Here is a 26,724-nt window from a genome sequence, read left to right as displayed (position 1 = left end):
CTGCTTTGTACCCTTGTGGAACAACTAAGACTATCCTCAGTCATTAACTACTTTCACCACTCTGCTTTTCTCCCTAAACCAAAGACAGGTCAAATGTCATCCCAATAGAAACAAAGCTCTGTATGATCCAAGGTCCCAAGCCCCATCTATTAAGCCTATTCTTTCTGAGCAATATTTCAAAGGAACAAAATTTCAGTGAACCAAAAAGAGTTTATTGTAAGGAGGTCTAATCTTTATCTATATGTACTTTTGAGATCACTGTTAGTCACCTCATTTTCATAAGCCATCAGTAGGACCCCAGTTCCTACTACCAGGGAAGGATACAGAAAAGTTCAGGATTATAAATCTTTTGCTAATGCTCAGAAGGAAAGAAGGCTGATATAGCTGGCTAATAAAAAGTCTCAGTTGGGTAGGGTGGCTCATGCCTGTAACCCCAGCACTTTGGGAGGCCAAGGTGGGCATCTGGATCACCTGAGGTCAGGAGTTTGAGACCAGTCTGGCCAACATAGTGAAACCCCATCTCTACTGAAAATACAAAAAAAATTTAGCCAGGTATGGTGGTGCATGCCTGTAGTACCAGCTACTTGGGAGGCTGAGGCAGGAGAATCACTTGAACCCTGGAGGTAAAGGTTGCAGTGAGCCGAGATCCAGCCTGAGTGACAGAGTGAGAGACTGTCTCAAAAAAAAAAAAAGTTTCAAGTATTGCAATGGAAACAATATCTCTAAACCAAACTTCATCACTGGACACTACAAATATATACTATCAGTGTCAATCCTTTTAAGCAATTCTGAAGAAAGGTTGATTACAAATAATAGAACACTGAAACATTAGGACGGCTGGGGCCTTTAAAAATTTTGGAGAAATACTACCTTCAAATTTTGGAGAAGCACACAGTTGTTGAAAATTATGTGCTAAAGATTGGCATCATATTTAATATTTAAAATTTGAAGCCATTTAAAAAATAGCTCTTGGCTGGGTGCAGTGGCTCATGCACTTTGGGAGGCTGTGGTGGGTGGATCACTCGAGGTCAGAATTCCAGACCAGCCTGGCCAAGATGGTGAAACCCCGTCTCAACTAAAAATACAAAAATTAGCCGGGCATGGTGGCATGTGCCTTGTAGTCCCAGCTACTCAGAAGGCTGAGGCAGGAGATTCACTTGAACCTGGGAGGCAGAGGTTGCAGTGAGCCGAGATAGTGCCATTGCACTCCAGCCTGGGTGACAGAGGGAGACTCTGCCTCCCAAAATAAACATAAAAATAAAAAATAAAAGTAAAAGGTAGCTCTCAATTACTTTTTTTTTTGAGACAGAATCTCCCTCTGTCGCCCAGGCTGGAGTGCAGTGGGCGATCTTGGCTCACTGCAACCTCCTGGGTTCAAGTGATTCTCCTACCTCAGCCTACCGAGTAGCTGGGATTACAGGCGCGCACCACCATGCCTGGCTAATTTTTGTATTTTTAGTAGCAACGAGTTTTCACCATGTTGGCCAGGCTGGTCTCAAACTCCTGGCCGCAAATGATCTGCCTGCTTCAGCCTCCCAAAGTGCTGGGAATACAGGTATAAGCCGAGTGTCCGGCCTCAATTACCTTTTGTGATTAAAGAACTATCACCGTTTACATACAATAATGTGACTGAAATAGAAAACAAACAATATAAAAGAGAACTTACTGAAACCTTCCTATTATAAAAAAAATCTTACTTCAGGCCAGGGTCTGTTTCTCCATATTCATCCAAGTAAGGAGCTGGATAGGCACAGCCTCTGGCTTTACCTTCAACCAGGACCACTCGGCACTCTCTGATTCTGAAAGAGAAAACCAACAGGAATGTGGTTAAGTGTATGTGTGCAAATGATAGGCACTGCATCAATGCTAATCTAGAGAAAAGATATGGCCAATATCTGTTAGAAATTCAGTATACAGACAATATAAACAGACAAATAGACTAAATTATGTTTTGTCTAAATAAACGAGAACACATATTGGTATTTCTGTTGAAGCTATAGAAAAGGAGCAGTGGATTTGGTGAAATGAGATCAGTGACACTGACGGAATCTGTTGAAGGGAGGAAGCTGTCCTACTTCAGCCACAGACACCTTGGAAAATGGTGGCTGGGGTTGTTTCTATTCTGATTTCTGACACAACCTGGACAGGCGAGGGAACCTCACGGAAGAACAGAATCACATCTCCTAGTCTGATAACCTCAAGTCAGACAGAATATCAACTAGGGAAGTATACCAGCTTTTCTGGCTAGAGCTCGCCTGAAACACTGCAGGTACAAAGAGCCACTGCCACCCTGAAGGCACCTGGGACTTTTATGTCTCTTGGGAAACAGACATAAAAAACGCTTGCGTACACATGTACAGGGGCAAGTACTTTACAGAGAAATTATAAAATAAACAGCTGGGCTAAGGTAGTGGGTTTACTTGCTGTGGGTTCCCTAAAAATAGGTGTTTAGGTTTGGCTTCCATACATTCTTTCCCCTTGGTTCAAAAGATGCCTATGAGTAATGATTACATATTTCACAGTTAGAAAGACATTTGGGTTTATGTAACAGAAACTGTGTTACATGAGGAGAGTGGAAAGAAAAAGGATATATATCCACTTCGAATTTTATTTCTCTGCAGGCAACTTAAACTCTTCTTTCATAAATATAAGTGACTATTTTTCTTTTTTCTCTATTTTTTTTTTTCCAGACGGAGTCTCGCTCTATCGCCCAGGCTGGAGTGCAGTGGCGTGATCTCTGTTCACTGCAACCTCCGCCTCCCAGGTTCAAGTGATTCTCCTGCCTCAGCCTTCTGAGTAGCTGGGACTACAGGAGCCCGCCACCATGCCCAGCTAATGTTTGTATTCTTAGTAGACACGGAGTTTCACCATGTTGGCCAGGCTGGTCCTGAACTCTTGACCTTGTGATCTGCCCACCTCGGGCCTCCCAAAGTGTTGGGATTACAGGCGTGAGCCACCGTGCCCGGCCATAAGTGACTATTTTTCTATCCTCAATCTTTTGCTGAAAGACTAGGAGAAATGGTGGGTTAATAGATGAAATAAAGATATCACAGGACAAACCAAAGTTAACAATTTACATGGACTTTTTTTTTTGATAGAGGATCTCACTCTGTTGCCCAGGCTAGAATGCAATGGCACGATCATGGCTTTCTGCAGTCTTGAACTCCCAGACTCAAGCAGCCCATCCACCTCAGCCTCTCAAGTAGGTGGGAAAACAGCCATGTGTTACCATGCCTGGCTAATTTTTTATAGAGATGGAGTCTCGTCATGTTGCCCAGGCTGACCTTGAACTACTGACCTCAAGTGATTCTCTTGCCTCAGCCTCCCAAAGTGCTGGGATTACAGGCATAGGTCACTGTGCCTGGCCTACATGTACCTTTTATTTGTTTATTTTTATTTATTTTAAAGAACTCATCTTCCAGGAAGATTACATTTTAAATATAAGTTTTAGGACTCGAAGTTCTTTCATTATACCTGAGTATTATATAATACCAGAGCAATTAATACAAACTCTATCGTATTTAAGATTTTCCATAAATAATGGAAATGTTAACAGAAACCTGTTCTTTTTTCACAGTATCTTCTCAAATGTAATTTCACGTCAGTAACAGGTTAATACTCTAACTTCTGATTATTTGCTATCAACACACTGTCCCAATAGTGACCCCCAGATTGGATCCAGATTCCTTAAGTTCATCATAAAGCTTCCAGAACACTCACTACTCACTTTAGGAAAATGCAGACTCCGGCTCCACAGTGAAGTGCGTGAAAAATGCAAGCTCCAACCTCTTCCCCGTTCACAATTTCTTGGCAGCAAATGTTCTGAGAACATAGTATAGCCCCACAGAAAAGACAGAGGACAGGATGCTTTCGCTCATCATCTGCAGACCGTGGGCACCTCAAAAGGGAAGAAAACATTTAGAAAATGGTGGAAAAACAAAACAAAACAAAACAAGTACCATATATCCTGTTAGCAATCAAGCATGTTTTCATCACTGACCCCTTTCCAGCAAAGGAAGCTCTTAAAACACAAGGAAACATTGAATTAGCTAATTCCTCTTTAGTATGTCCCCTAAAAGGGCTTCATGGAAAATCTTCCAATTAATCCATAGTAAGAAAATCTGAATCTGTATTACATAAACGGTGTGCTGATAATTCTCATAAAGTATGGTGGTTGAATATATGCCTTGTGATTGAGATTCACTGATAGACTCCAGTCTTCATCTGACATGCCCAAGTTACAGTTACCTGCCTCCTCTGTATCGGGTTAGTCAAGCTTGTGTCTTCAATGTTGAAGGGATATGACCTTGTAAGTATGCAATTGTTTAAAAGAAAAAAAATTACATTTTACAGTAAGGGCCCAAACACATCCCCCCATTTCTTTTTTTCTTTTTTTTTGAGACGGAGTCTTGCTCTGTCACCCAGGTTAGAGTGCAGTGGCATGATCTCGGCTCACTACAAACTCCACCTCCCCGGTTCAAGCAATTCTCCTGCCTCAGCGTCCTGAGTAGCTGAGACTGAAATGAGAGACTATAGCCTTTGAGTTGGCCCACCCTTCCATCTGGGAATCACAGTCTTAGGAAGAAAAAAGTGATAGTGTTGACTTGCTTGAGTCAACCAGTGTTTTATGATGAGACTATTTTACATACTATGCTGGAGGTGTGCTATAAAGCCCCACCAAGGGAAATAACGATTATCTTTTAAAAAGGAGTTTCCCATGCTCCTCCCATCTATGCTGTACATTGAACACAATGGGAAATATCAAATTCCTCAATTTGGGAAGTAGAAGATAAATGCAACCAAAGGAGAAATCCAACCAGCCCCACACTGGGGTCAGAATAAAGAACATCAGACAGAATCTCCAATAGGGTACTGACAGCTCTTTTTCTGATCCCCCGTTTCTCAGACAGGATTAAAACAAACAAACAAAAAAAAACCCAAAACAAACAAAACCCCACCTCTGTCTCCACAGGAGCAGAGGGACTCTGTGCATAGGATGAGAGGACTATTTTCACTTCCAGGAGGTTTCTCCAGAACATAGTTATAGCCCTTTTTGGATAAAGCCAACATCTTTCATCTTTAACACAGGATGGCTGAGTCTGAGTCATTAGCCATCCTACAGAGGAAAGGCGGGGAGGGAGCCTAAAGCATATCACTGAGCAGCCACTAGGGATGGCTCCATCTTATGGAAATTGGTGGTGACAATAAAACTGGAAGAGATCATAGGATTGATCTTCATTCTTATGTGAAATCTATAAGTAGTAATATCATCCAGAAGGATCCTCACTGTGATTAATAAAGACCAACACTCTCCTCAGATCCTCCTAGGAGCCAACAGCTTGATATTCTTTTTTTTTTTTTGAGACAAGGTCTGGCTCTGTCACCCAGGCTGGAGTGCAGTCGCACAGTCACGGCTCACTGCTCCCTCAACCTCCTTGGTTCAACTGATCTTCCCTCCTCAGCATCCCGAGTAGCTGAGACTACAGGCACATGCCACCAAGTCTAGCTAATTATTTTGTATTTTTTTGTAGAGACAGGGTCTTGCCATGTTGCCCAGGCTGGTCTTGAACTCCTGAGTTCAAGTGATTCACCCACCTCAGCCTTCTAAAGTGCTGGGGTTACAGGCATGAGCCACTGTACTCGGCCAACCTGATATTCTTAATGCCTGGAAGATAGTATCTATTCACCAGGCTTTTGTGGTAGCAATGTAGCCCAAGATTAGGAGAATTACTGAATTTAGAGATGGATGCAATCTTTGAAATTAATTAGCTAACTGTTTGAGGGCTGAAAGGTAAAGTGACCCAACCATTCCTTTAGATGATTGACTAGAAAGGGAGCTAGTACAGGAAGGTCAATTTTATCCTGTAACAGTGGCTAGGGTGTGACGTACTCAAGACCCTACTGGGACAGTTAACTTCCCCAACTTCATGGCTTAAAACAATAGTTATAACTAGAAAAAAGAATTTCCTGAGTCATTCTGCAGGGCAGTGATTCTCAGAGCGAGTCAAAGAGGGGCTCTTTAAGACCTCAAATGATCTTTTTTTTTGAGACAGAATCTTACTCTGTTGCCCAGGCTGAACTGTTGCCCAGGCTGAACTGTTGCCCAGGCTGAAGTGCAGTGGTGTGATCTCAGCTCATTGCAACCCGCGCCTGCAGGCTGAAGTGATTCTCGTGCCTCACCCTCCTGAGTAGCTGCAACTACAGGCATGCGCCAACATACCTGGCTAATTTTTTTTGTACTTTTAGTAGAGACAGCATTTTGCCATGTTGGCCAGGCTGGTCTCGAACTCTTGGTCTTAAGTGATCCGCCTGCCTCAGCTTCCCAAAATGTTGGAATTACAGGCATAAGCCACTGTGCCTGGCCTCCAAATAACCTTAAACTGGCCAGGCGTGGTGGCTCACGCCTGTAATCCCAGCACTTTGAGAGGCCAAAGCAGGTAGATAACGAGGTCAGGAGTTCAAGACCAGCCTGGCCAAGATGGTGAAACCCTGTCTCTACTAAAAATACAAAAACTAGCCAGGAGTGGTGGCAGGTGCCTGTAATCCCAGCTACTTGGGAGGCTGAGGCAGAGAATTGCTTGAACCCAGAAGGCGAAGGTCAGAATGAGCTGATATCGCGCCACTGCACTCCAGCCTGTACAGAGCGAGACTGTCTCAAAAACAAAACAAAACAAATTTAAACTGAACTCCTTTTTTTTTGGTTCCTTCAAATGACAGCAAGTTATTTTACATATGAGTAAGGACTACTACATGAAAGCAGTTAATTATGGCTACTAACTGGTATCCTTAAAACAAAATATAAGAGTTATGTGTATTTACTGAGATCTTGAATTAATTTAAGTATTTTACTAAAAAGTCTGGCTGCTGCATAATGCTTAGTAACATTACAAAACTCTTAAAGGAGCTTCGGAATTCTTGAAATTTGGAAAAAGGATGATTACTTACTAGTAAATCAATAAAGTCTTGAATAGGCTTTGTTTTTCAGGCTACCGAGATTCTTGTCTTTTAATTACAAGTTACTACTTGTTTCATGTCATCATTATCAACGTGGTTTGCTATGGGAGGTGATATGATGCCTCCTGAGTATCTAGAATACATAGTTACATCAACAGAAGTTTTGACTTAGTATTTTCAAATACTAAGTCAATGCATTATGATTCAAATATGAAGTATTCACACCCCAATGGTGAAAGTAGATGTGAATATAATTCCTCCATTTGGTGGTATCTCACTGGTGGTGGTCAGGATTCATGCTACTCAAATAACTTACAACATATTATGGCAAGGTAAGCATAATAAGATACAAAATTATGTTTAAGCTACAGGACATTATTTTATCATGTAGACATAGGCTTATGCTCTCTTATAGAGGTAACTAATAGGTAACTCACACACAGCGTTAATAATGAGTACCTGTATATTGTTAACCTATTTTGTTTTCACCAGTCTTTGTTATCATCCAATTCTTTTTCCACTTGAAATGATCAGTGAAAGGCGTGAAAAAGAAAAAAAAAGTTTGGGAACCACTGCTTTAGAGTGGTTTGATAGAGGTTGGGGGGATGGTGCCAAAAAAGCCCAAGGGGGTGTACTCCACTCTTCAGGCTTGCTTGAACCTGAGTCAGGATGCTATTACCTGTTCTGCTGTTTAATGGATTTCCATGTAAGATTTTATTTAATAAGGGTTCTTGTGGCTTGAGAAAAAAAAAAAAAAAAGATTAAGGAGTAATAGCATAGAAAAGGTAGAGGGGGAGCTCCAGGAATCAGTCACTCTAATCAAACAACTGTTGAGCCAGCAAGAACTGCCTGAAGCAACTTTTTTTTTCTTTTGAGACACAGTCTCACTCACTCTGTCGCCCAGGCTGGAGTGCAGTGGCATGATCTCAGCTAAGTGCAACTTTTGCCTCCTGGGTTCAAGTGATTCTCATGCCTCAGCCCCCCAAGTAGCTGGGATTACAGGTGCGCACCACCACGCCTAGCTAAGTTTTGTATTTTTAGCAGAGGCAGAGTTTCACCATGTTGGCCAGGTTAGCCTTGAACTCCTGACCTCAACTGATCTACCTGCCGTGGCCTCCCAAAGTGCTGGGATTACAGGCGTGAGCCACCGTGCCCGGCCTGAAGCAACTATTTTGGAACTCTGGAGCCTGGTGAAATACTTGCAGCATCCAGGGGAATGCTTAATAAAGGAAGCAGCTGGTAAATTTTGGTGAGTTTTGACATTTTGTGTCGTGGCTATCTTCCTCTAGCCCCGCCAATGCCACGGCAGGTAGCCATGGGGATGACGGCTTGTTTTTCTGGTGTGGCTTGCTTGTGTCAGGGTAGACAATAGAGACCTTGTCTTCCAAAAGTTGAGGCTGTATGTTTAGATCTCGCTGGTGGTTCACTGCGGGGCCAGCAAGGATGTGAGAAAAAAGGCACCCTTACACATTGCTGGTTGGGACATAAAATGGCGCAACCACTGTGGAAAACAGTTTGCAGCTCCTCAAAAAGTTAAACACAAAATTACCATATGACTCAGCAATTCCACTCCTGGGCATAGATCCAAAAGAAATGAAAACTTTATGTCCACAAAGAAACTTGTAGATGAGTATTTTTTTAGTAGCATTATCTGTAACAGTCAAAAGGGGGAAACAACCTAAATGCGCATCTATGGAAGAAGGAATAAACAAACTCTTTTATATACATACAATGGAATATTATTTAGTCAAAAAAGGAAAAAAGTAATGACACATGCTACGACTTGGATAAATATTAAAAACATGCTAAGTGAAAGAAGCCAGGCACAAAAGGTCACATATTGTATGATTCCTTTCATATAATATATCCAGAATAGGCAAATCCATAGAGACAGAAAGTAGATTACAGATTACCATAGGGTATGGGATGAGGGGAACAGGAAGTGATTAGTGAGTAGAAGGTGATGAAAAAGTTTGCAAACTAAAGAGGTGGTGATTGTACAAAATTTTGAATACACTAAATGCCACTGAACTGTACACTTTATCATGGCTCATTGCATGATTTCCCCTCAACTTAAAAAAAATTGACAACCACTGTTATCAAGGATACTCAGAGGTTACTGTTAAAAAAGGAAGTTTGTGGCCAGGTACAGTGGCTCATGTCTGTAATCCCAACACTTTGGGAGGCCAGTGGGTAGGAGGATCACTTGAGCCCAGGAGTTCGAGACCAGCCTGGGCAACATATCGAAACCTTGTCTCTATGAAAAATCAAAAACATTAGCAGGGCATGGTGGTGCCTGCCTGTAGTTTCACTACCTGGGAGGCCGAGGTGGGAAGAGCCCAGGAGTTTGAGGCTGCAGTGAGCTATGGTCAAATCACTGCACTCCAGCCTGGATAACAGAGCAAGACTGTCTAAACAATCAAACAAACAAACAAAACCCAAACCAAAACAAACAAAAACAAAGAAGTGTGTTAGTTATGGCGTATACCAACTGCAAGTTCAGAAAATGATTCAAAATTATACACACACATATATATACACATTCTCCTTACCTGAAATGAGAAGCTTGATTCAGGAGGCAGCTATAGTCATCAGGAAGCTCTATCAAACTATTTCTTTTTCTAGGGTACCTACAATGTAATTTAAAAGGCAATTTTATTTTAGAGTAAATAAACCCAGATCAAAAACTACCCAAGGTGATAGAAGGAAGAATGTCTTAAAAATAACAAAAGGGCCTGGGCGTGGTGGCTCACGCCTGTAATCCCAGCACTTTGGGAGCCTGAGGCGAGCGAATCCCGAGGTCAGGAGATCGAGACCATCCTGGCTAACACGGTGAAACCCCATCTCTACTAAAAATACAAAAAATTAGCTGGGCATGGTGGTGGGCGCCTGTAGTCCCAGCTACTGGGGAGGCTGAGGCAGGAGAATGGCGTGAACCCGGGAGGTGGAGCTTGCAGTGAGCCGAGATCACGCCACCGCAGTCCAGCCTGGGCGACAGAGCGAGACTCTGTCTCAAAAAAAAAAAACCAAAAAAAAAAAAAGAAAGGATCTACACTTGCAATTCAAATTAATTCCCACTGTTGACCTGATCAAATCCAAACTTCTCAGTCTATAATTCCAAATCTTTCATCAGCTGGATTCCTTTCCAAACTTAACTTCCACTAGTTTCTAGGATGAAACTGTTTTAGCTAGATTTCTATACTGTATAGGAAAGTAACATCAAGTAGTAGTTAAGAACACAGCCTTTGAAATTAGATCTGGTTACAAATCCTAAATTCCCTGACACTTCACAAGTCTTTGAACCTAAGCCTGTATTTCCCTGTCTGTAAACTAGGGATAAAATACACCATACTCCAATCATGGGGCCACCATCAAATCAGGTTCTGGGGAAGGGAGGGAGAGAAACATTACATCAAATGAACCTATCAATTAAAAGGCTCATATTGATTTAAGAAATGTTAAATTAAATATGAATATTAGCATTAAGGAAACACACAGAGCAGGTGAGGACTAAATGAGATGCTGAAGTAAAACACAATATACTTAGTACTTAATACATGCTTGCAAATGTTACTCATTCTCGCCAAACTAGATACAATAAAAACCTTGCTTGCATGTATTGGGGAAGATCATCTGAATAATGTGAAATTCTCTCCTCAAACCTCAATCAATCAATCAATTTATTTATTTATTTATTGAAGGCAGAGTCTCACTCTGTCCCCCAGGCTGGAGTGCAATGGTGCAATCTCAGCTCACTGCAACATCTGCCTCCTGGGTTCAAGCGATTCTCATGTCTCAGCCTCCCAAGTAGCTGGGATTACAGGCGCCTGCCACCATGTCCAGCTAATTTTTGTATTTTAGTAGAGACAGGGTTTCATCACATTGGTCAGGCTGGTCTTGAACTCCTGACCTCAGGTGATCCGCCCACCTCGGCCTCCCAAAGTGCTGGGATTACAGGTGTGAGCCACGGCACCTGGCCCCAATCAATTTAAATTCTGTAATTCTTTTCATCTTCAACTCAGTTGTCTATATTTAGTGCAACCATAACATTTATTTGAAAAACCCAGACACTTTTTTGTTTGTTTTTTTAGAGACAGTGTTCACTCTGTTGCCCAGGCTTGCCCTGAACTCCTGGGCTCAAGCAATACTCCTGTCTCAGGCTCCTGAGTACAGGTACACGCTACTCTGCCTGGCTTAAATTTTATAATTATTTCTATACTCAGCTAAAAATGATCTCTAAGACTAACCTTGCCTCATTAACAATCTTTTCCTCTTTAAATTTCTATAGCACTAATGGTATATTCCATATATCATTATACTTTATGTTATAATGTCCTAAGTTTTATGTTGATAACTAGATTATAGATTACTCATGACCAAAAGCTATGTTACCTCTTTTAAATTTTCCAGAGTATTTCAGTACCATGCTGGGTAAATAGCAGATGTATAAAAGGTATACAGTGAATTGAAATAAAGGAAAAATTTTGTGAGATTAACAGTCCAAAAATATGTATTCATATCTTAAACTTCTCGTTTCTTTACTCGAAGATCTTTTCTTATGAGTGACTCCTGCTCCATCTGAGCACAGGGGCTGAATCTGGTCACTAAATCTCTAAAGATGTGCTACAAGTGAAAGCAGCATATGCACATGCACAGTGGGGGTGAAAGGAGTTCCAGGGTGACAGAAGATAAGGAAAGAAGGCAAATGTATACTGTCTTCATGTTTGTTTTATCCACAGGAAAATGGTACTAGTGTTGGTATTTAAAGCCAAGAGTCAATTCCTCCACTTGTTTATAGATGTGATTCAAGGGAATAAAACCAGACACCGTATACAATACCAGACAGGCCCTGGGAGGGTATACAAAGAAGATAAGCGTGCAGTTCTTATTGGTCAGTTATTCTGGGCGCAAATAAGTGGACACTTATGAGAGAGAATATATTAGGGGAGGCTTCATGGAGGAGGTGGCATTTAAATTAGTACTTAAGAAAGAGGTAGGTTTTGTTAGAGCCATAACTTAAGGGAGATAGGAGGGCTAAAGAAAAGTTTTTTGGGTACTTTCTAAGGACATAAATAGGAAGGAAAAAGGATATAGTTCTATGTATATCTTGCTTTATTCTTTAAAAAAAAAAAAATCAAAAACAAAAGTGGCTTATAGAAATACTGTAGGCCGGGCGCGGTGGCTCAAGCCTGTAATCCCAGCACTTTGGGAGGCCGAGGCGGGTGGATCACGAGGTCAGGAGATCGAGACTATCCTGGCTAACACGGTGAAACCCCGTCTCTACTAAAAATACAAAAAACTAGCCGGGCGTGGTGGCGGGCGCCTGTAGTCTCAGCTACTTGGGAGGCTGAGGCCGGAGAATGGCGTGAACCCGGGAGGCGGAGCTTGCAGTGAGCCGAGATCACGCCACTGCACTCCAGCCTGGGAGACACAGCGAGACTCCGTCTCAAAAAAAAAAAAAAAAAAAAAGAAATACTGTAAACCACCACCTTCTGAAGTTCATATACCAACAGCTCCATGATGCCTCCTCCACCTTTGCCTTTTGACAGGCACGTGCTAGCTTAAAAAAGATTCTCTCAAGAGGAACTGCGGGCTTCTAATAATCTAAGAGGAAAAGGACAGTCATTCCAAGAAAAAAACATTTGTAGGAAGAACCTGATTTCTGGCAAAGACCTAACAGAAGTCAGGAACACTGTACTGAGTGAGAATGAAGAAAGCAGACTAGAAAGCATGCTCAACAAACCAACTACTTTAGGAAACACAACTTGTGGATGAGGGAGAAAGGATTAAGCAGTAAAACCAACCTGACCACGGTGTTTTTTTGCTTCAAACAGTTTAGTAAGGCGGGATCTGCACACCACCTGTATGTGGAGCCAAGAGAAAAGACAAATGGATTATCACAGCTTCGGTGCATGATTTGTCAACAAGCCATTGTTATCTTCTTTTTTTTTCTTTTTTTTTTTGAGATGGAGTCTCACGCTTTCACCCAGGCTGGAGTGCAGTGGCAGCAATCTTGGCTCACTGCTTCTGCCTCCTAGGTTCAAGCAATTCTCCTGCCTCAGCCTCCCAAGTAGCTGGCGCCCGCCACCACACCTGGCTAGTTTTTGTATTTTTAGCAGAGATGAAGTTTCCCAGGCTGGTCTCAAACACCTGACCTCAAGTGATCTGCCCGCCTCAGCCTCCCAAAGTGCTGGGATAACAGACGTTAGCCACTGTGCCCAGCCTTGCCATTCTCTTCAATTCTTTCTGCCCCTTCTTTCTATATTTCCCTTTCTTTTTTTTTTGAGATGGAGTATTGCTCTTGTCACCCAGGCTGGAGTGCAATGGTGATCTCCAGTCACTGCAATCTCCATCTCCTGGGTTCAAGTGATTCTCCTGCCTCAGCCTCCTCAGTAGCTGGGACTACAGGCACATACCACCATGCCCAGTTAAATTTTTAGTAGAGAGTATTTTTATTTTTTAAATAAATTAATATTTTAAAAATATTTTTTAAATAAATTTTATTTTTAAAATAAATATTTTAGTATTTTTTAGTAGAGACAGGGCTTCACCACGTTAGCTGGGCTGGTCTCAAACTCCTGAACTCAGGTGATCAGCCTGCCTTGGTTTCCCAAAGTGCTGAGATTACGTACATACGAGCCACTGTGCGGCTTATGTTCCTCTTTTCTTTTCTTTTCAGATGGAGTCTCGCTCTGTCACCCAGGCTGGAGTGCAGTGGCACGATCTCAGCTCACTGCAACCTCTACCTCCCAGGTTCAAGCGATTCTCCTGCCTCAGTCTCCCAAGTAGCTGGAATTACAGGCATGTGCCACCACGCCCAGCTAATTTCTGTATTTCTTTTTTTTAAATAGAGACAGGGTTTCACACCTTGTTGGCCAGGCTGGTCTTGAACTCTTGACCTCAGGTGATTCCCCTGCCTTGGCCTCCCAAAGTGCTGGGATTACAGGTGTGATCCACTGTGCTCAGCCCTATGTTCCTCTTTCTATACTTATCCTTTTTGTTTTTTTGAGATGGAGTCTACCTCTGTTGCCCAGACTGGAGTGCAATGGCGTGGTCTTGGCTCACTGCAACCTTCGCCTCCAGAGTCAAGCAATTCTCCTGCCTCAGCCTCTCGAGTAGCTGGGACTACAGACGTGTGCCACCATGCCCAGCTAAATTTTTTTTTTGTATTTTTAGTAGAAATGGGGTTTCACTATGTTGGCCAGGCTGGTCTCAAACTCCTGACCTCGTGATCCACCCGCCTAGGCCTCCCAAAGTGCTGGGATTATAGGTGTGAGCCACTGCGCCTGGCCTTATATTTATCTTTTTATATTTATCATTTTGCCCCTTTTCTTCTCCCTTTCTTTCTTCTCTTTCTTTGTTGTGTCTAATTATTTTTCCTTCTCTTTTTCATTTATTTTTTAAAGACTATATCAACCAAGGTCTTACTAGAAAAACAGAAACCATTCTAAGTATTTAAACAAGAGAGAATTTAACAGGAGTTGGTAATAAAAGTGACAGAAGGGCTAAGAAGTCAACCATGAGACAAAAAGGCCAGGCAAACTAAAGATCACCACTACCCTAGGCTGGAGGAACAAAAAGAAACAGCAGTATCATGGAGCCCAGAGGCTAGGGACACCAGTGGATGCTGGAATTGCAGTAGGCTTGTCTGGTGGGAACTGGAGCCAGACAAGAGCTGCAGTCACCGCCAGAGATGCCCCACAAGACAGAGAGAGGTAGCCTGAACTGGGGCCACTCTCTTTTTTTTTGGAGACGGAGTCTTGCTCTATCACCCAGGCTGGAGTGCAGTGGTGAGATCTCAGCTCACTGCAACCTCCGCCTCCTGGGTTCCAGCGATTCTCCTGCCTCAGCCTCCCGAGTAGCTGGGATTACAGGTACCTGCCACCACGCCTGGCTAATTTTTGTAGTTTTAGTAGAGACAGGGTTTCACCACATTAGCCAGGCTGGTCTCAAACTCCTGACCTCAGGTGATCCACCTGCCTTGAAATCCCAAAGTGCTGGGATTACATGCATGAGCCAATGCGCCTGGCCAACACTGGGGCTTCCCTTTCTCCTGGCCACCAAAATCTTGCCAGTGCCTCCCCTCCCACTGGCTGAACCCATGTAGAAGCCAGCTGACAAGGTAGAATGGGAAATTCCCAGGGTCATTTTCCTGCAACATAGGGCAAAGGATGAGAAAAGACTTTCAGACAAGGAGGGTCTGGAAAGATACAGAGGGCAAGGACTTCCTGTTCCAATGTGTGATTTTTAAATAGTTGACTAAACTAGAATAGCAATTAAAACTTATGTACTCCAAGAATATAAAAGTAAAATTAGTTCAACCTTGTACTTAACACAAAGCGTGATGCTGATTTTCTGAATTCATTTTGATCACACTAGAGATCAGAATATCCCAAGAGAAAAGAGGAAGCAAAGAAAAGAACCCAATACAGAGAACCACTGCACAAGAAGGGTGGTAGGAGACAGAAGCCAACATTCACACAAATACTGACTTGGGTATTAAAAAAAAAGATAATGATTAAAGAAAAAGGTAGAAAGTAAGGAGAATAAAGGAAATGATGGGCAAGAAAAGTCATACAGTGAGAGCTGATTATAAGAATGATGGAAAATGGTGCAGGCAAAGATAGGGTAAGGAGATTGGAGGTTAGGAGCATTGATAATGAACAAGAGGGCCAGTAACTAATGGGGTAGAAAGTTTTTCCGAAAGAGGGACACATTTCTCTCTTGGAAGTTTAACTGAAGTATTTTTTTTTGATCTACCAAATGACCTTCCTTCTTTTCTCAGTCACTCTCCTGATACATGTGCTACCACGTGAGATGTGCTCCTATTTTGGATACAGCTCCAATTTGGGTTCTTTTGATACTAATTGTGACTTTATGCCTGCTAGCAAAATCCCCATCCCCCACCCCCAATTTAAAACAGATGAGACACCAGCTGCAGGGAAAGCAAATAAAATGAATGACAGTTATAGTGGAGTCAGCAGACATTCCACCGCCTATGGCTGTTGATCTTATCCCCACTTCTTAAGTGTATAACTTAGGAATCTCCTATACTTTTGCCACCCCTTTAATCAATGCTAATCAAACTAAAAGCTTTGCAAGTAATTATAATTTTAAAATTTCAAATTGTATAATAACCCAACAACGACATTTTACCCCCATAGTACCTCTGGAGCAAGGGCCTTACAGTATCCCAATATTCCTGGAAGAGCAGGAACAAATTTGTAGGTAAAGACAGATAGCTACAGAGTGCACTGTACTCTCCTTCTGCAGAATCTGCAAGAGAATAAAAATACATTTAATAAGCACATTATTCTTACCTGGTCAGTCTGTTATTAGAGTTTCTTCACTGTTTATGCTCATTTCTATACTCTCCTTATAGAGGGTATATTGCTTATTCTATAAAACCATGGGTAGCAAATAAGTCACAGTGATTTTTTTAAAACATAAATTGTATTCAGTCACTCTCCTGATCAGATGGCTCTAATGTATAAACCACACTTAATATAAAATACAAGGTCCCTATGGTGGCCCAAAGGCCCTTTGTGAGCTGCCCCTGGTTGCTGCTTAGACCTCATCTCCTGTTACCCTCTCCTTAGGCTTCAGCCATACTCATCTCTCTGCAATTCTGTGACTACATCAAACAAAGCCTTGACATTTATAACTTCTTCTACTTAGGAATATTCTTCCTTCAACTGTCTGTCCAACTCAACCCCATCTATGCAGCTGTTTGCTCAATGTCTCCTCACATAGAAGCATTCTATGAAAACTAGCTCGGAGAGTTCCCCACTCTGGCCCCAATACCCTCTCTATCCCTGAACTGCTTCATTCTGCCTTGCAACATTTATCAGCATTTGACATTACATTATATATCTATTTCTCTATTTGTTTATAATTGGATTCCTCCCAATAAAAACGACTTTATTTCACTCACAACTGTACTGTAGCACCCATGAGATAAATACATGACTTTTTTGTATGTGAGCAAACAACAGATCTGTGCTGGCAATTACTTGGAAAGTGGACTCCTATTTTATAAAAGACCATGAAAAATCTAGATCAGATAAACCCTACTGAACTGAGTTCAAGATAAAGAAGTTGATAGCCAGTAACGGTAACCTGGTCAGCTTATTCTCAAAGGACAAAAGGAAGAATCTCTGAGCAGTTTTGATGACTCTTCCAAAATCATATAAACATTCTGATTTTCACCCATACAAAGCCACAGGAAGGCTTCCCTACTTTGGTCTAGATTTAGAGGCAAGTAAATGAGAAGGTGATCCTCTTGCTTAAATATACATGGCCTCAGTTGGTTCCAGTAGGCCTTTCCTAGCAGCACTTTCATTCTTTAATGTAGTTACATGTACTTTTTTTTTGAGACAGCCTTGCTCTGTCGCCCAGGCTGGAGTGCAGTGGTGCAATCTCGGCTCACTGCAACCTTCACCTCCTGGGTTCAAGTGATTTTCCCACCTCAGCATCCCGAGTAGCTGCAATTACAGGCATATGCCACCATGCCCAGCTAATTTTTTTGTACTTTTAGTAGAGACAGGGTTTCACCATGTTGGACTGGCTGGTTTTGAACTCCTGACTTCAAGTGATCCACCTACCTCGGCCTCCCAAAATGTTGGGATTATAGGCGTGAGCCACCACACCTGGCCTATATGTCCACAATTTAAATAACAGAGTACATAGTAAAGTCTTCCTCCTATAGCCAAACAGTTCTCTTCTCTAAAGACAACCAGTGTTTCTAATTTCTTGTATAGCCTATCAGTTATATTCTGCATGCAGGTATTTTATAAGCTCAAGCATATAACCTATACATAGATAGGAGCTAAGAGTAGGTCTTGCAGATTAAAAAGCTAATAGACTTTTTGGCCTCACCTTTAACCTACACCAGGGCTCATGTTTGAAGTGAACACACATGAAAGAAATGGGGAGAGGAGAAATGGTTTTGTCTGCTTTAACCTTGTATTCATGAGCTTGAAGATAACAACAAAGAAAATCTCCCATTTTCCACTCCGTGATTTCATTTTTCTACTTACTGGTATGCAGGTCCTCAGGCGGAGTTACCCCAAGTAAATAGTGGAAAAATAATGCAGCACAGCGAAGATAAGGGGTGATGCCATTCTTCAGTGAGACCCACAAATACCAGCCAGGGATACTACACCCAATGCAGCTAAGAGACAATAATTCCAGAAGATAACAGAATACATATTAGACTAAAGTCCTAGATTTAAACATATCCCCCTTTTCAAATACAAAGTTAAACATTTAGGTAATTTATTATCCATGCAATTTTTAAATATTTAAAAGAAAATACAATCCCAGCACTCTGGGAGGCCAAGGCAGGCGGATCACCTGATGTCAGGAGTTCAACCAGCCTGGCCAACATGGCAAAACCCCAGTCTCTACTGAAAGTACAAAAATTAGCCGGGCGTGGTGGCAGGCACCTGTGATCCCAGCTACTCGGGAGGCTGAGGCGGGAGAACTGCTTGAACCCAGGAGGCCGAGGCTGCAGTGAGCTGAAATTGTGCCACTGCACTCTAGCCTGGGCAACAGAGCGAGACGCCAACTCAAAAAAAAAAAAAAAAAAATTTGAGTAGCTAATAGTTTCAGTGTTTAAATCTCCTAATAATTTCCTCAAGAAAATCACAAATCTTACATTTTTTACCACATGGATTTTTAAGGCAAGGAACTACTCTTCTTTTTCCTAGGTGGCGATAAAAAACAAAAGCAAAACAAAAACGAAGAGGCAACCAAAAAATCTACTTTAAAGGAACTTGACTCTAAAATAGGTATACTCTTTATTTTTTAATTTTTATTATTATTATTTTTTGAGATGGAGTCTTGCTCTGTCACCCAGACTGGAGTGCAGTGGCGCAATCTGGGCTCACTGCAACCTCTGTTTCTCAGGTTCAAGTGATTCTGCTGCCTCAGCCTTCTGAGTATCTGGGACTATAGGCACACGTCACCACGCCTAATTTTTTGTATTTTTAGTGGAGACGGGGGTCTCAACATGTTGGCAGGATGGTCTCGAACTCCTGACCTCAGGTGATCCGCTTGCCTCAGCCTCCCAAAGTGCTGGGATTACAGGTGTGAGTCACCATGCTCGACTAGTTTTTTTTTTGTTTTTGTTTTTGTTTTTTTTTAGTAGAGACAAGGTCTCACTATCTTGCTCAGGCTGATCTCGAACTCCTGGGCTCAAGCAATCCGACTACCTCAGTCTCCCAAAGTGCTGAGATTATGAGTATAAGCCACCATGACTGGCCTAAAATATATTCTTCAACATAAAACTTAAAGGTAACTAAAGCTTCCTTTTTTTTGGTTTGTTTATATTAAAACCTTGTAAAGAAATGTGGAGAAAAAAAATTTATCAATAACTAACCAAAGCAACTTGTTAGCTAAAACGAAATTAATCATTTCCTAGTTTCTATATTAAGATTGACTAATGATGTGTATGGCAGTTAAACTATTCTGTATGATACTGTAAAGCGAACCTTATGTAAATTATGAACTTGAGTGAATCATAATGTATTAATATTGGTTAGTCAATTGTAACAAATGGTACCTCCCTAATGCAAGGTATTAATAATACAGGAACTGGTGGGTGGAGGGAGCAAATGGTGACTTTTTTTTTTTTTTTTTTGAGACGGAGTCTCGCTTTGTCGCCTGGGCTGAAGTGCAGTGGCCGGATCTCAGCTCACTGCAAGCTCCACCTCCTGGGTTTACGCCATTCTCCTGCCTCAGCCTCCCGAGTAGCTGGGACTACAGGCGCCCGCCAACTCACCCGACTGACTAGTTTTTTGTATTTTTTAGTAGAGACGGAGTTTCACCGTGTTAGCCAGGATGGTCTCGATCTCCTGACCTCGTGATCCACCCATCTCGGCCTCCCAAAGTGCTGGGATTACAGGCTTGAGCCACCGCGCCCGGCCAAATGGTGACTTTTTATACTTTCTGCTCAATTTTTCTGTAAACTTAAAATGCCTCTAAAAAACAAAATCTATTAACTTAAAAAAAAATAAAAAAGACTGGTAAAGATGACTGATGAAGGGAACTTGGCAGCAGATGTAGTTCAGCAGAGTACGCCCATCGTACTCCTACTATAACCTCTACACAAAGGTTAAATACACATAAGATTTTAACTATATATTAAGAATATATGTATAAATTATATATGTATTACATAACTATGTTACACAATATATGTACATATTGTATGTTATGTATGTATTACATGCATATTAAAATACAAATGCCAGTGTATTTTCCATATTACTCATAAGAACCTTAACCTGTAACTACATGCAAGCACTGAGTGCATCAATTGTATGGATCACTGTAAAAGGACAACCTATTTTCCATTTTCTACATTTATTTTAATTCTAAATACTCCTTTTGTTAAAATCCAATCATCTTTTGGCTATGCTTCCAGACCAGTTTACAAAAGTAAAGATGTGTTGACTTATTTCAGTCTCAGAAATAAGTGGGTAGCTGTTATTCCAACCTACTATCTTTTAGTTCAAAGTAAAATCATCAAAATGAGTTTTCTTCACTGTAAGCCTATCCTGTAGCAAACAAAGTCATGCTAAAAGCCCTTAACAGAATTTTTTTTTTTTTTTTTTTAATAGAGAGACAGGGTCTTGTTATGTTACCAAGGGTGGTCTCAAACTCCTGGGCTCAAGTGATCCTCCTGCCTTGGCCTCTAAAAGTGTTTGGATTACATGCATGAACCATTGCACCTAGCTTCATAACTGATTATTATTATTATTTTTATTATACTTTAAGTTCTGGGATACATGTGCAGAATGTGCAGGTTTGTTACATAGGTATACATGTGCCATGGTAGTGGTTTGCTAGTACCCATCAACCCGTCATCTACATTAGGTATTTTTCCTAATGCTATCCCTCCCCTTTTCCCCCAGCCCCTGACAGGCCCTGGTGTGTGATGTTCCCCTCCCTGTGCCCATGTGTTCTCACTGTTCAACTCCTACTTATGAGTGAGAACATGCGGCATTTGGCTTTCTGTTCCTGTGTTAGTTTGCTGAGAATGATGGTTTCCAGCTTCATCCATGTCCCTGCAAAAGACATGAATTCATTCTTTTTTATGGCTGCATAGTATTCCATGGTGTGTATGTGCCACATTTTCTTTATCCACTCTAACATTGATAGGCATTTGGGTTGGTTCCAAGTCTTTGCTATTGTGAATGGTGCTGCAATAAGCATGTGTGCATGTGTCTTTACAGCAGCATGATTTATAATCTTTTGGGTATATACCTAGTAATGGGATTGCTGGGTCAAAGGGTATTTCTAGTTATAGATCCTTGAGGAATCACCACACTGTCTTCCACAATGGTTGAATTTACACTCCCACCAAGAGTGTAAAAGTGTTCCCATTTCTCCACACCCTCTCCAGCATCTATTGTTTCCTGACTTTTTAATGATCACCATTCTAACTGGTGTGAAATGGTATCTCATTGAGGTTTTGATTTTCATTTCTCTAATGACCAGTGATGATGAGCTTTTTTGTGTTTGTTGACCACATAAATGTCTTCTTTTGAAAAGTGTCTGTTCATATCCTTCACCCACTTTCTGATAGAGTTGTTTGTTTTTTTCTTGTAAATTTGTTTAGGTTACTTGTAGATTCTGGGTATTAGCCCTTTGTCAGACGGATAGATTGCAAAAATTTTTTCCTGTTCTGTAGGTTGCCTGTTCACTCTGATGATAGTTTCTTTTGCTGTGCAGTGGCTCTGTAGTTTAATTAGATCCCATTTGTCCATTTTGGCTTTTGTTGCAATTGCTTTTGGTGTTTTAGTGACGAAGTCTTTGCCCATGCCTATGTCTTGAATGGCCCCAAAACTCCCAAAGCTGATAAGCAACTTCAGCAAAGTCTCAGGATACGAAATCAATGTGCAAAAATCACAAGCATTCCTATCCACCAATAATAGACAAACAGGGAGCCAAATCATGAGCAAACTCCCATTCACAATTGCTACAAACAGAATACCTAGGAATACAACTTACAAGCAATGTGAAGGACTTCTTCAAGGAGAACTACAAACCACTGCTCAAGGAAATAAGAGAGTACACAAACAAATAGAAAAACATTCCATGTTCATAGATAGGAAGAATCAATATAGTGAAAATAGCCATAATGCTCAAAGTAATTTATAGATTCAATGCCATCCTCATCAAGCTACCATTGACTTTCTTCACAGAATCAGAAAAAAACTACTTTAAATTTCATATGGAACCAAAAAAGAGCCTGTATAGCCAAGACAATCCTAAGCAAAAAGAACAAAGCTGGAGGTATCACGCTACCTGACTTCAAACTATACTACAAGGCCACAGTAACCAAAAGAGCATGGTACTGGTACAAAACAGATATATAGACCAATGGAACAGAACAGAGGCCTCAGAAATAACACCACACATCTACAACCAACTGATCTTTGACAAACCTAACAAAAACAAGCAATGGGCAAAGGATTCCCTATTTAATAAATGGTGTTGTCTAGCCATATGCAGAAAACTGAAACTAGACCCCTTCCTTACACTTTATACAAAAATTAACTCAGGATGGATTAAAGATTTAAATGTAAGACCTAAAACCATAAAAACCTCAGAAGACGACCTAGGGAATAACTGATTATTTTTAAACTAGAATTTAAATGATTCAAGTGTTACACTGCCAAACAACTGAACAAGAAATGGAATTACTACAATAGACTGAACTAATGGATTTTCACTCACCCACTTGTATATTGAGAAATTTCTGCAAAAAAAGAAGATGCGGAATGAGCCTCTTCACTGTCTTCTTGAACCTGAGCAAGGGGTACGCCTGAAAAAGAAATTCTGCAAGATGAATTATGTATTTGCTATTCAGTTTATAAATTATACTTTAATTTCATGGTTCCAAGATAAACAATGTAGATTCATTCAACTGAGGTTTTTACTTTTTTTTTTTTTTTTTTTGAGACAGAGTTTCGCTCTTGTTGCCCAGGCTGGAGTGCAATGGCATGATCTTGGCTCACTGCAACCGCCGCCTTCTGGATTTAAGCAATTCTCCTGCCTCAGCCTCCAGAGTAGCTGGGAACTACAGGCATGTGCCACCATGCCCAGCTAATTTTGTATTTTTAATAGGGATGGGGTTTCACCATGTTGGTCAGGCTGGTCTTGAACTCCTGACCTCAAGTGATCCACCCGCCTCATTCTTCCAAAGTGCTGGAATTACAGGCATGAGCCACTGTGCCCAGCCCCACCTGCTTTTAATCTAAGTAGCTGATGCTGAATATTAAAGTTGTTAGGTAAACTTTATCTATATATTAGCTGGAGAAACAAACAGGGCAGAATCACTGAACATGGATGTTTAATATTTACTTGCTAAACATGTAAATACTTCATCATAATATGACCATGGAAATAAATTATCAACCTGCTTTGGTTTCCTAGGAATCTTAGGCAGCAGATAGAAATTCAACCTCTAGAAAGGGAAGTAGGTGTCTGTCCTGCCTTCATGCTCAAGCAAAGGGTCCCATAAAGGGAACTTTGTGAGATTATTTTCCTCCATCAACCTATCCTTAAGAAGGACCATCCTAAACCTTTCCAGCAACTGTCAACTCTCCCACTTACATTAAGGCTCTGGATAAGCTACATAAGTTCCCTGAACTTCAGAATTACTGTATTAAAATTGATATAGAAATGTCTACCTTGTAGTTTGCTGAGAGGTATAGTTATAGCACATTTGAGTACTGCTCTGTTGTTTTAAAAATGCTTTTGTTTATGTATTAATTCATCTGGAAGGTCACGATTCAAGTTGCCCTCAGTAATTTTATCATATCTTGAATGAATACTGCTAGTCCTTTCCATTTTCCAAATAACATCTCTTTATTCCTATACTTTTAAAAAACACATCATGAATTCATACTGATTTTTTCAATTCAAATGTAAAAGAGTTCAATAATTCTAAGGGATTCTTTATAAATTTGAGGTAAATTTTACATGCAATTAAATGCACGAATATCAAGTGCTCTATTTGATCATGAGTTGGACAAATGCATACACCCATAAGATTTTTATTTTTTAGTTAATACACTTTATTTATTTATTTATTTTTTTTTTTTGAGACGGAGTCTCGCTGTGTCTCCCAGGCTGGAGTGCAGTGGCGTGATCTCGGCTCACTGCAAGCTCCGCCTCCCGGGTTCACGCCATTCTCCCGCCTCAGCCTCCCAAGTAGCTGAGACTACAGGCGCCCGCCACCACGCCCGGCTAGTTTTTTGTATTTTTAGTAGAGACGGGGTTTCACCATGTTAGCCAGGATGGTCTCGATCTCCTGACCTCGTGATCCACCCGCCTCGGCCTCCCAAAGTGCTGGGATTACAGGCTTGAGCCACCGCGCCCGGCCTCACTTTATTTTTTAAGAGAAGTTTTAGATTCACAGCAAAATTGAGCAGAAAGTACAGAGGATTCCCTCTGTCTCTCTGCACATACAACATCCCCCACCTATCAACATTCGGCACCAGTGTTGTACGCTTGTTGTAATCAATGAGCCTACATTGCCACATCATTATCACCCAAAGTCCACAGTTTACATTAGGGTTCATTCTTGGTGTTTACATTCTATGAGTTTGGACAGATGTGTAATAATGACACGTATGCACCGCTGTAGTATTTTTCAGAACAGTTTTACTGCCTTAAAAATCCTCTATGCTGTGCCTATTCAGCTCTCCCCCAACACCCTTACCCCTGGCAATCACTAATCTTTTTACTGACTCTATAGTTTTGCCTTCTCTAGAGTGTCATATCATTGGATTAATATAGTATACAACCTTTACAAATTGAGTTATTTTAGCTAGTCATAGGCATTTAAGTTTTGTCTATCTTTTCACCTTGATAACTCATTTGTTTTTTTATTTTTTTATTTTTTTGAGATGGAGTCTCGTTCTGTCACCCAGGCTGGAGTGCAGTGGCGCAGTCTTGGCTTACTGCAACCTCCGCCTCCTGGGTTCCAGCAATTTTCCTGCTTCAGCCTCCTGAATAGCTGGGATTACAGATGTGCACCACCATGCCCGGCTAATTTTTGTATTTATTTAGTGGAGATGGGATTTCACCATGTTGGCCAGGCTAGTCTTGAATTCCTGATCTTAGGTGATCCACCCATCTTGGCCTCCCAAAGTGCTGAGATTACAGGTATAAATCACTGTGCCCGGCCAATAACTCATTTCTTTTTAGCACTGAATAATATTTCCACTCTCTGGATATACTGTAATTTATTTATCCACTCACCTATTGAAGGATGTCTTGGTTGCTTCCAAGTTTTGGCAATTATGAATAAAGCTGCTATAAACATCCTTGTGCACAGTTTTGTGTGAACTTCAGTTTTCAATTCATTTGGGTAAATATAAGAAGCATGACTGCTGGATCACATGGTAAGAGTATATTTAGTTTTAGTTTTGTGAGAAACTGTCAAGCTGTCTTCCAAAGCGACTGTACCATTTTGCATCCCCATCAGCAACAAATGAGAGTTCCTGTTGCTCCACATACTTGCCAGCATTTGGTGGTGTCAGTGTTTTAGATTTTGGCAATTCTAATAGGTGTATAGTGGTATCTCATTGTTTTAACTTGCAATTCCCTAATGGCATATAGATGTTGAACATTACAATCACTTATCATCTGTACATCTTCTGTGGTGAGGTGTCTTTTCAAGTGTTTTGGCCACTTTATTTTTTAGAGATGGGATCTTGCTATGTTGCCCAGAGTAGTCTCAAATTCCCGGGCTCAAGCAATCTTCCTACCTTGGCCACCTAAAGCGTTGGGATTACAGGCATGAGCTATCGCACCTGGCTCATTGCCCTGTTTTTTTTTTGTTTGTTTGTTTGTTTGTTTGAGACCAAGTCTCATTCCGTTGCCAGGCTGGAGTGCAGTGGCATGATATCAGCTCACTGCAATCTATGCCTCCTGGGTTCAACTGATTCTTATCTCTCAGCTTCTCAAGTAGCTGGGACTACAGGTGTGCACACCACACCAGGCTAATTTTGGTATTTTTAGTACAGACAGGTATTCATCATGTTGCTCAGGGTGGTCTCAGATTGCTGGCTGAAGTGATCTGCCCACCTTGGCCTCCCAAAGTGCTGGGATTACAGGCGTAAACCACGGCACCCAGCCTCATTGCCCATTTTAAAATTGGGTAGTTTGTTTTCTTACTGTTGAATGTTAAGAATTCTTTGTATACTTTGGATAACAGTCCTTCATCAGAAGTGTTTTTTGCAATACTTTTTCCCAGACTGTGGCTTGTCTCTCATTCTCTTGACATTGTCTTTCAGTGCGTAAGTTTTTAATTTTATTGTAATGAAGTCCAGCCTATCAATTATTTCTCTCACAGATTATGCCTTTGGTTTTATATCTAAAAAGTCATCTCCATACTTAAGGTCATCTAGGTTTTCTCCTATGTTATCTTGTAGGAGTTTTATAGTTTTGCATTTTACATTTAGGTCTATGATCTTTGTGAATTAATTTTTGTGAAGGGTGTAAAGTCTGTGTCTAGATTCATTTTATTGGACATGTATGTCTACTTGTTCCAACACCATTTGCTGAAAAGACTGCCTTTGATCCTTTGCTCAAATGTCAAAGATCAGTTGACTACATTTATGTGGGTCTGTATCTGGGCTCTCTTTTATATTTTATTGATCTATTTGTCTAATCTTTTGCCAACCACACTCTTTATTACTGTAGCTTTATAGTAAGTCTTAAGGTTGGGTAGTATCTGCCCCTCAACTT

At 41.1% G+C, this 26,724-nt stretch overlaps 1 protein-coding gene across 4 annotated transcripts in view; it reads right to left on the bottom strand.

Annotated features, from left to right (window-relative positions):
• Positions 1–26,724, bottom strand: part of LOC105491520 (ubiquitin protein ligase E3 component n-recognin 1) — a 155,979-nt gene that overhangs the window by 1,287 nt on the left and 127,968 nt on the right. For 2 of the 4 annotated variants that reach the window (XM_011758032.3, XM_011758040.3), the window contains 7 exons: positions 22,702–22,789; positions 17,994–18,127; positions 16,122–16,230; positions 12,759–12,815; positions 9,507–9,584; positions 3,728–3,898; positions 1,698–1,799 (listed from right to left, as the gene is read on the bottom strand). In XM_011758032.3, coding sequence (XP_011756334.2) covers positions 1,698–1,799; positions 3,728–3,898; positions 9,507–9,584; positions 12,759–12,815; positions 16,122–16,230; positions 17,994–18,127; positions 22,702–22,789 — 739 coding nt within the window. Of the gene's footprint in view, positions 1–1,697; positions 1,800–3,727; positions 3,899–5,345; positions 7,088–8,503; positions 8,606–9,506; positions 9,585–12,758; positions 12,816–16,121; positions 16,231–17,993; positions 18,128–22,701; positions 22,790–26,724 lie in introns of those variants that run through there. The other 2 variants (XR_011606125.1, XR_011606124.1) reach the window with 2 other exon arrangements.

Source organism: Macaca nemestrina, chromosome 7, assembly GCF_043159975.1.
Source record: "Macaca nemestrina isolate mMacNem1 chromosome 7, mMacNem.hap1, whole genome shotgun sequence".
In the NCBI taxonomy this organism is placed as follows: Eukaryota; Metazoa; Chordata; class Mammalia; order Primates; family Cercopithecidae; genus Macaca; species Macaca nemestrina.
The sequence above is the reverse complement of the archived record's forward strand: the minus strand, read 5'-3'. Positions and strand labels throughout refer to the sequence as shown.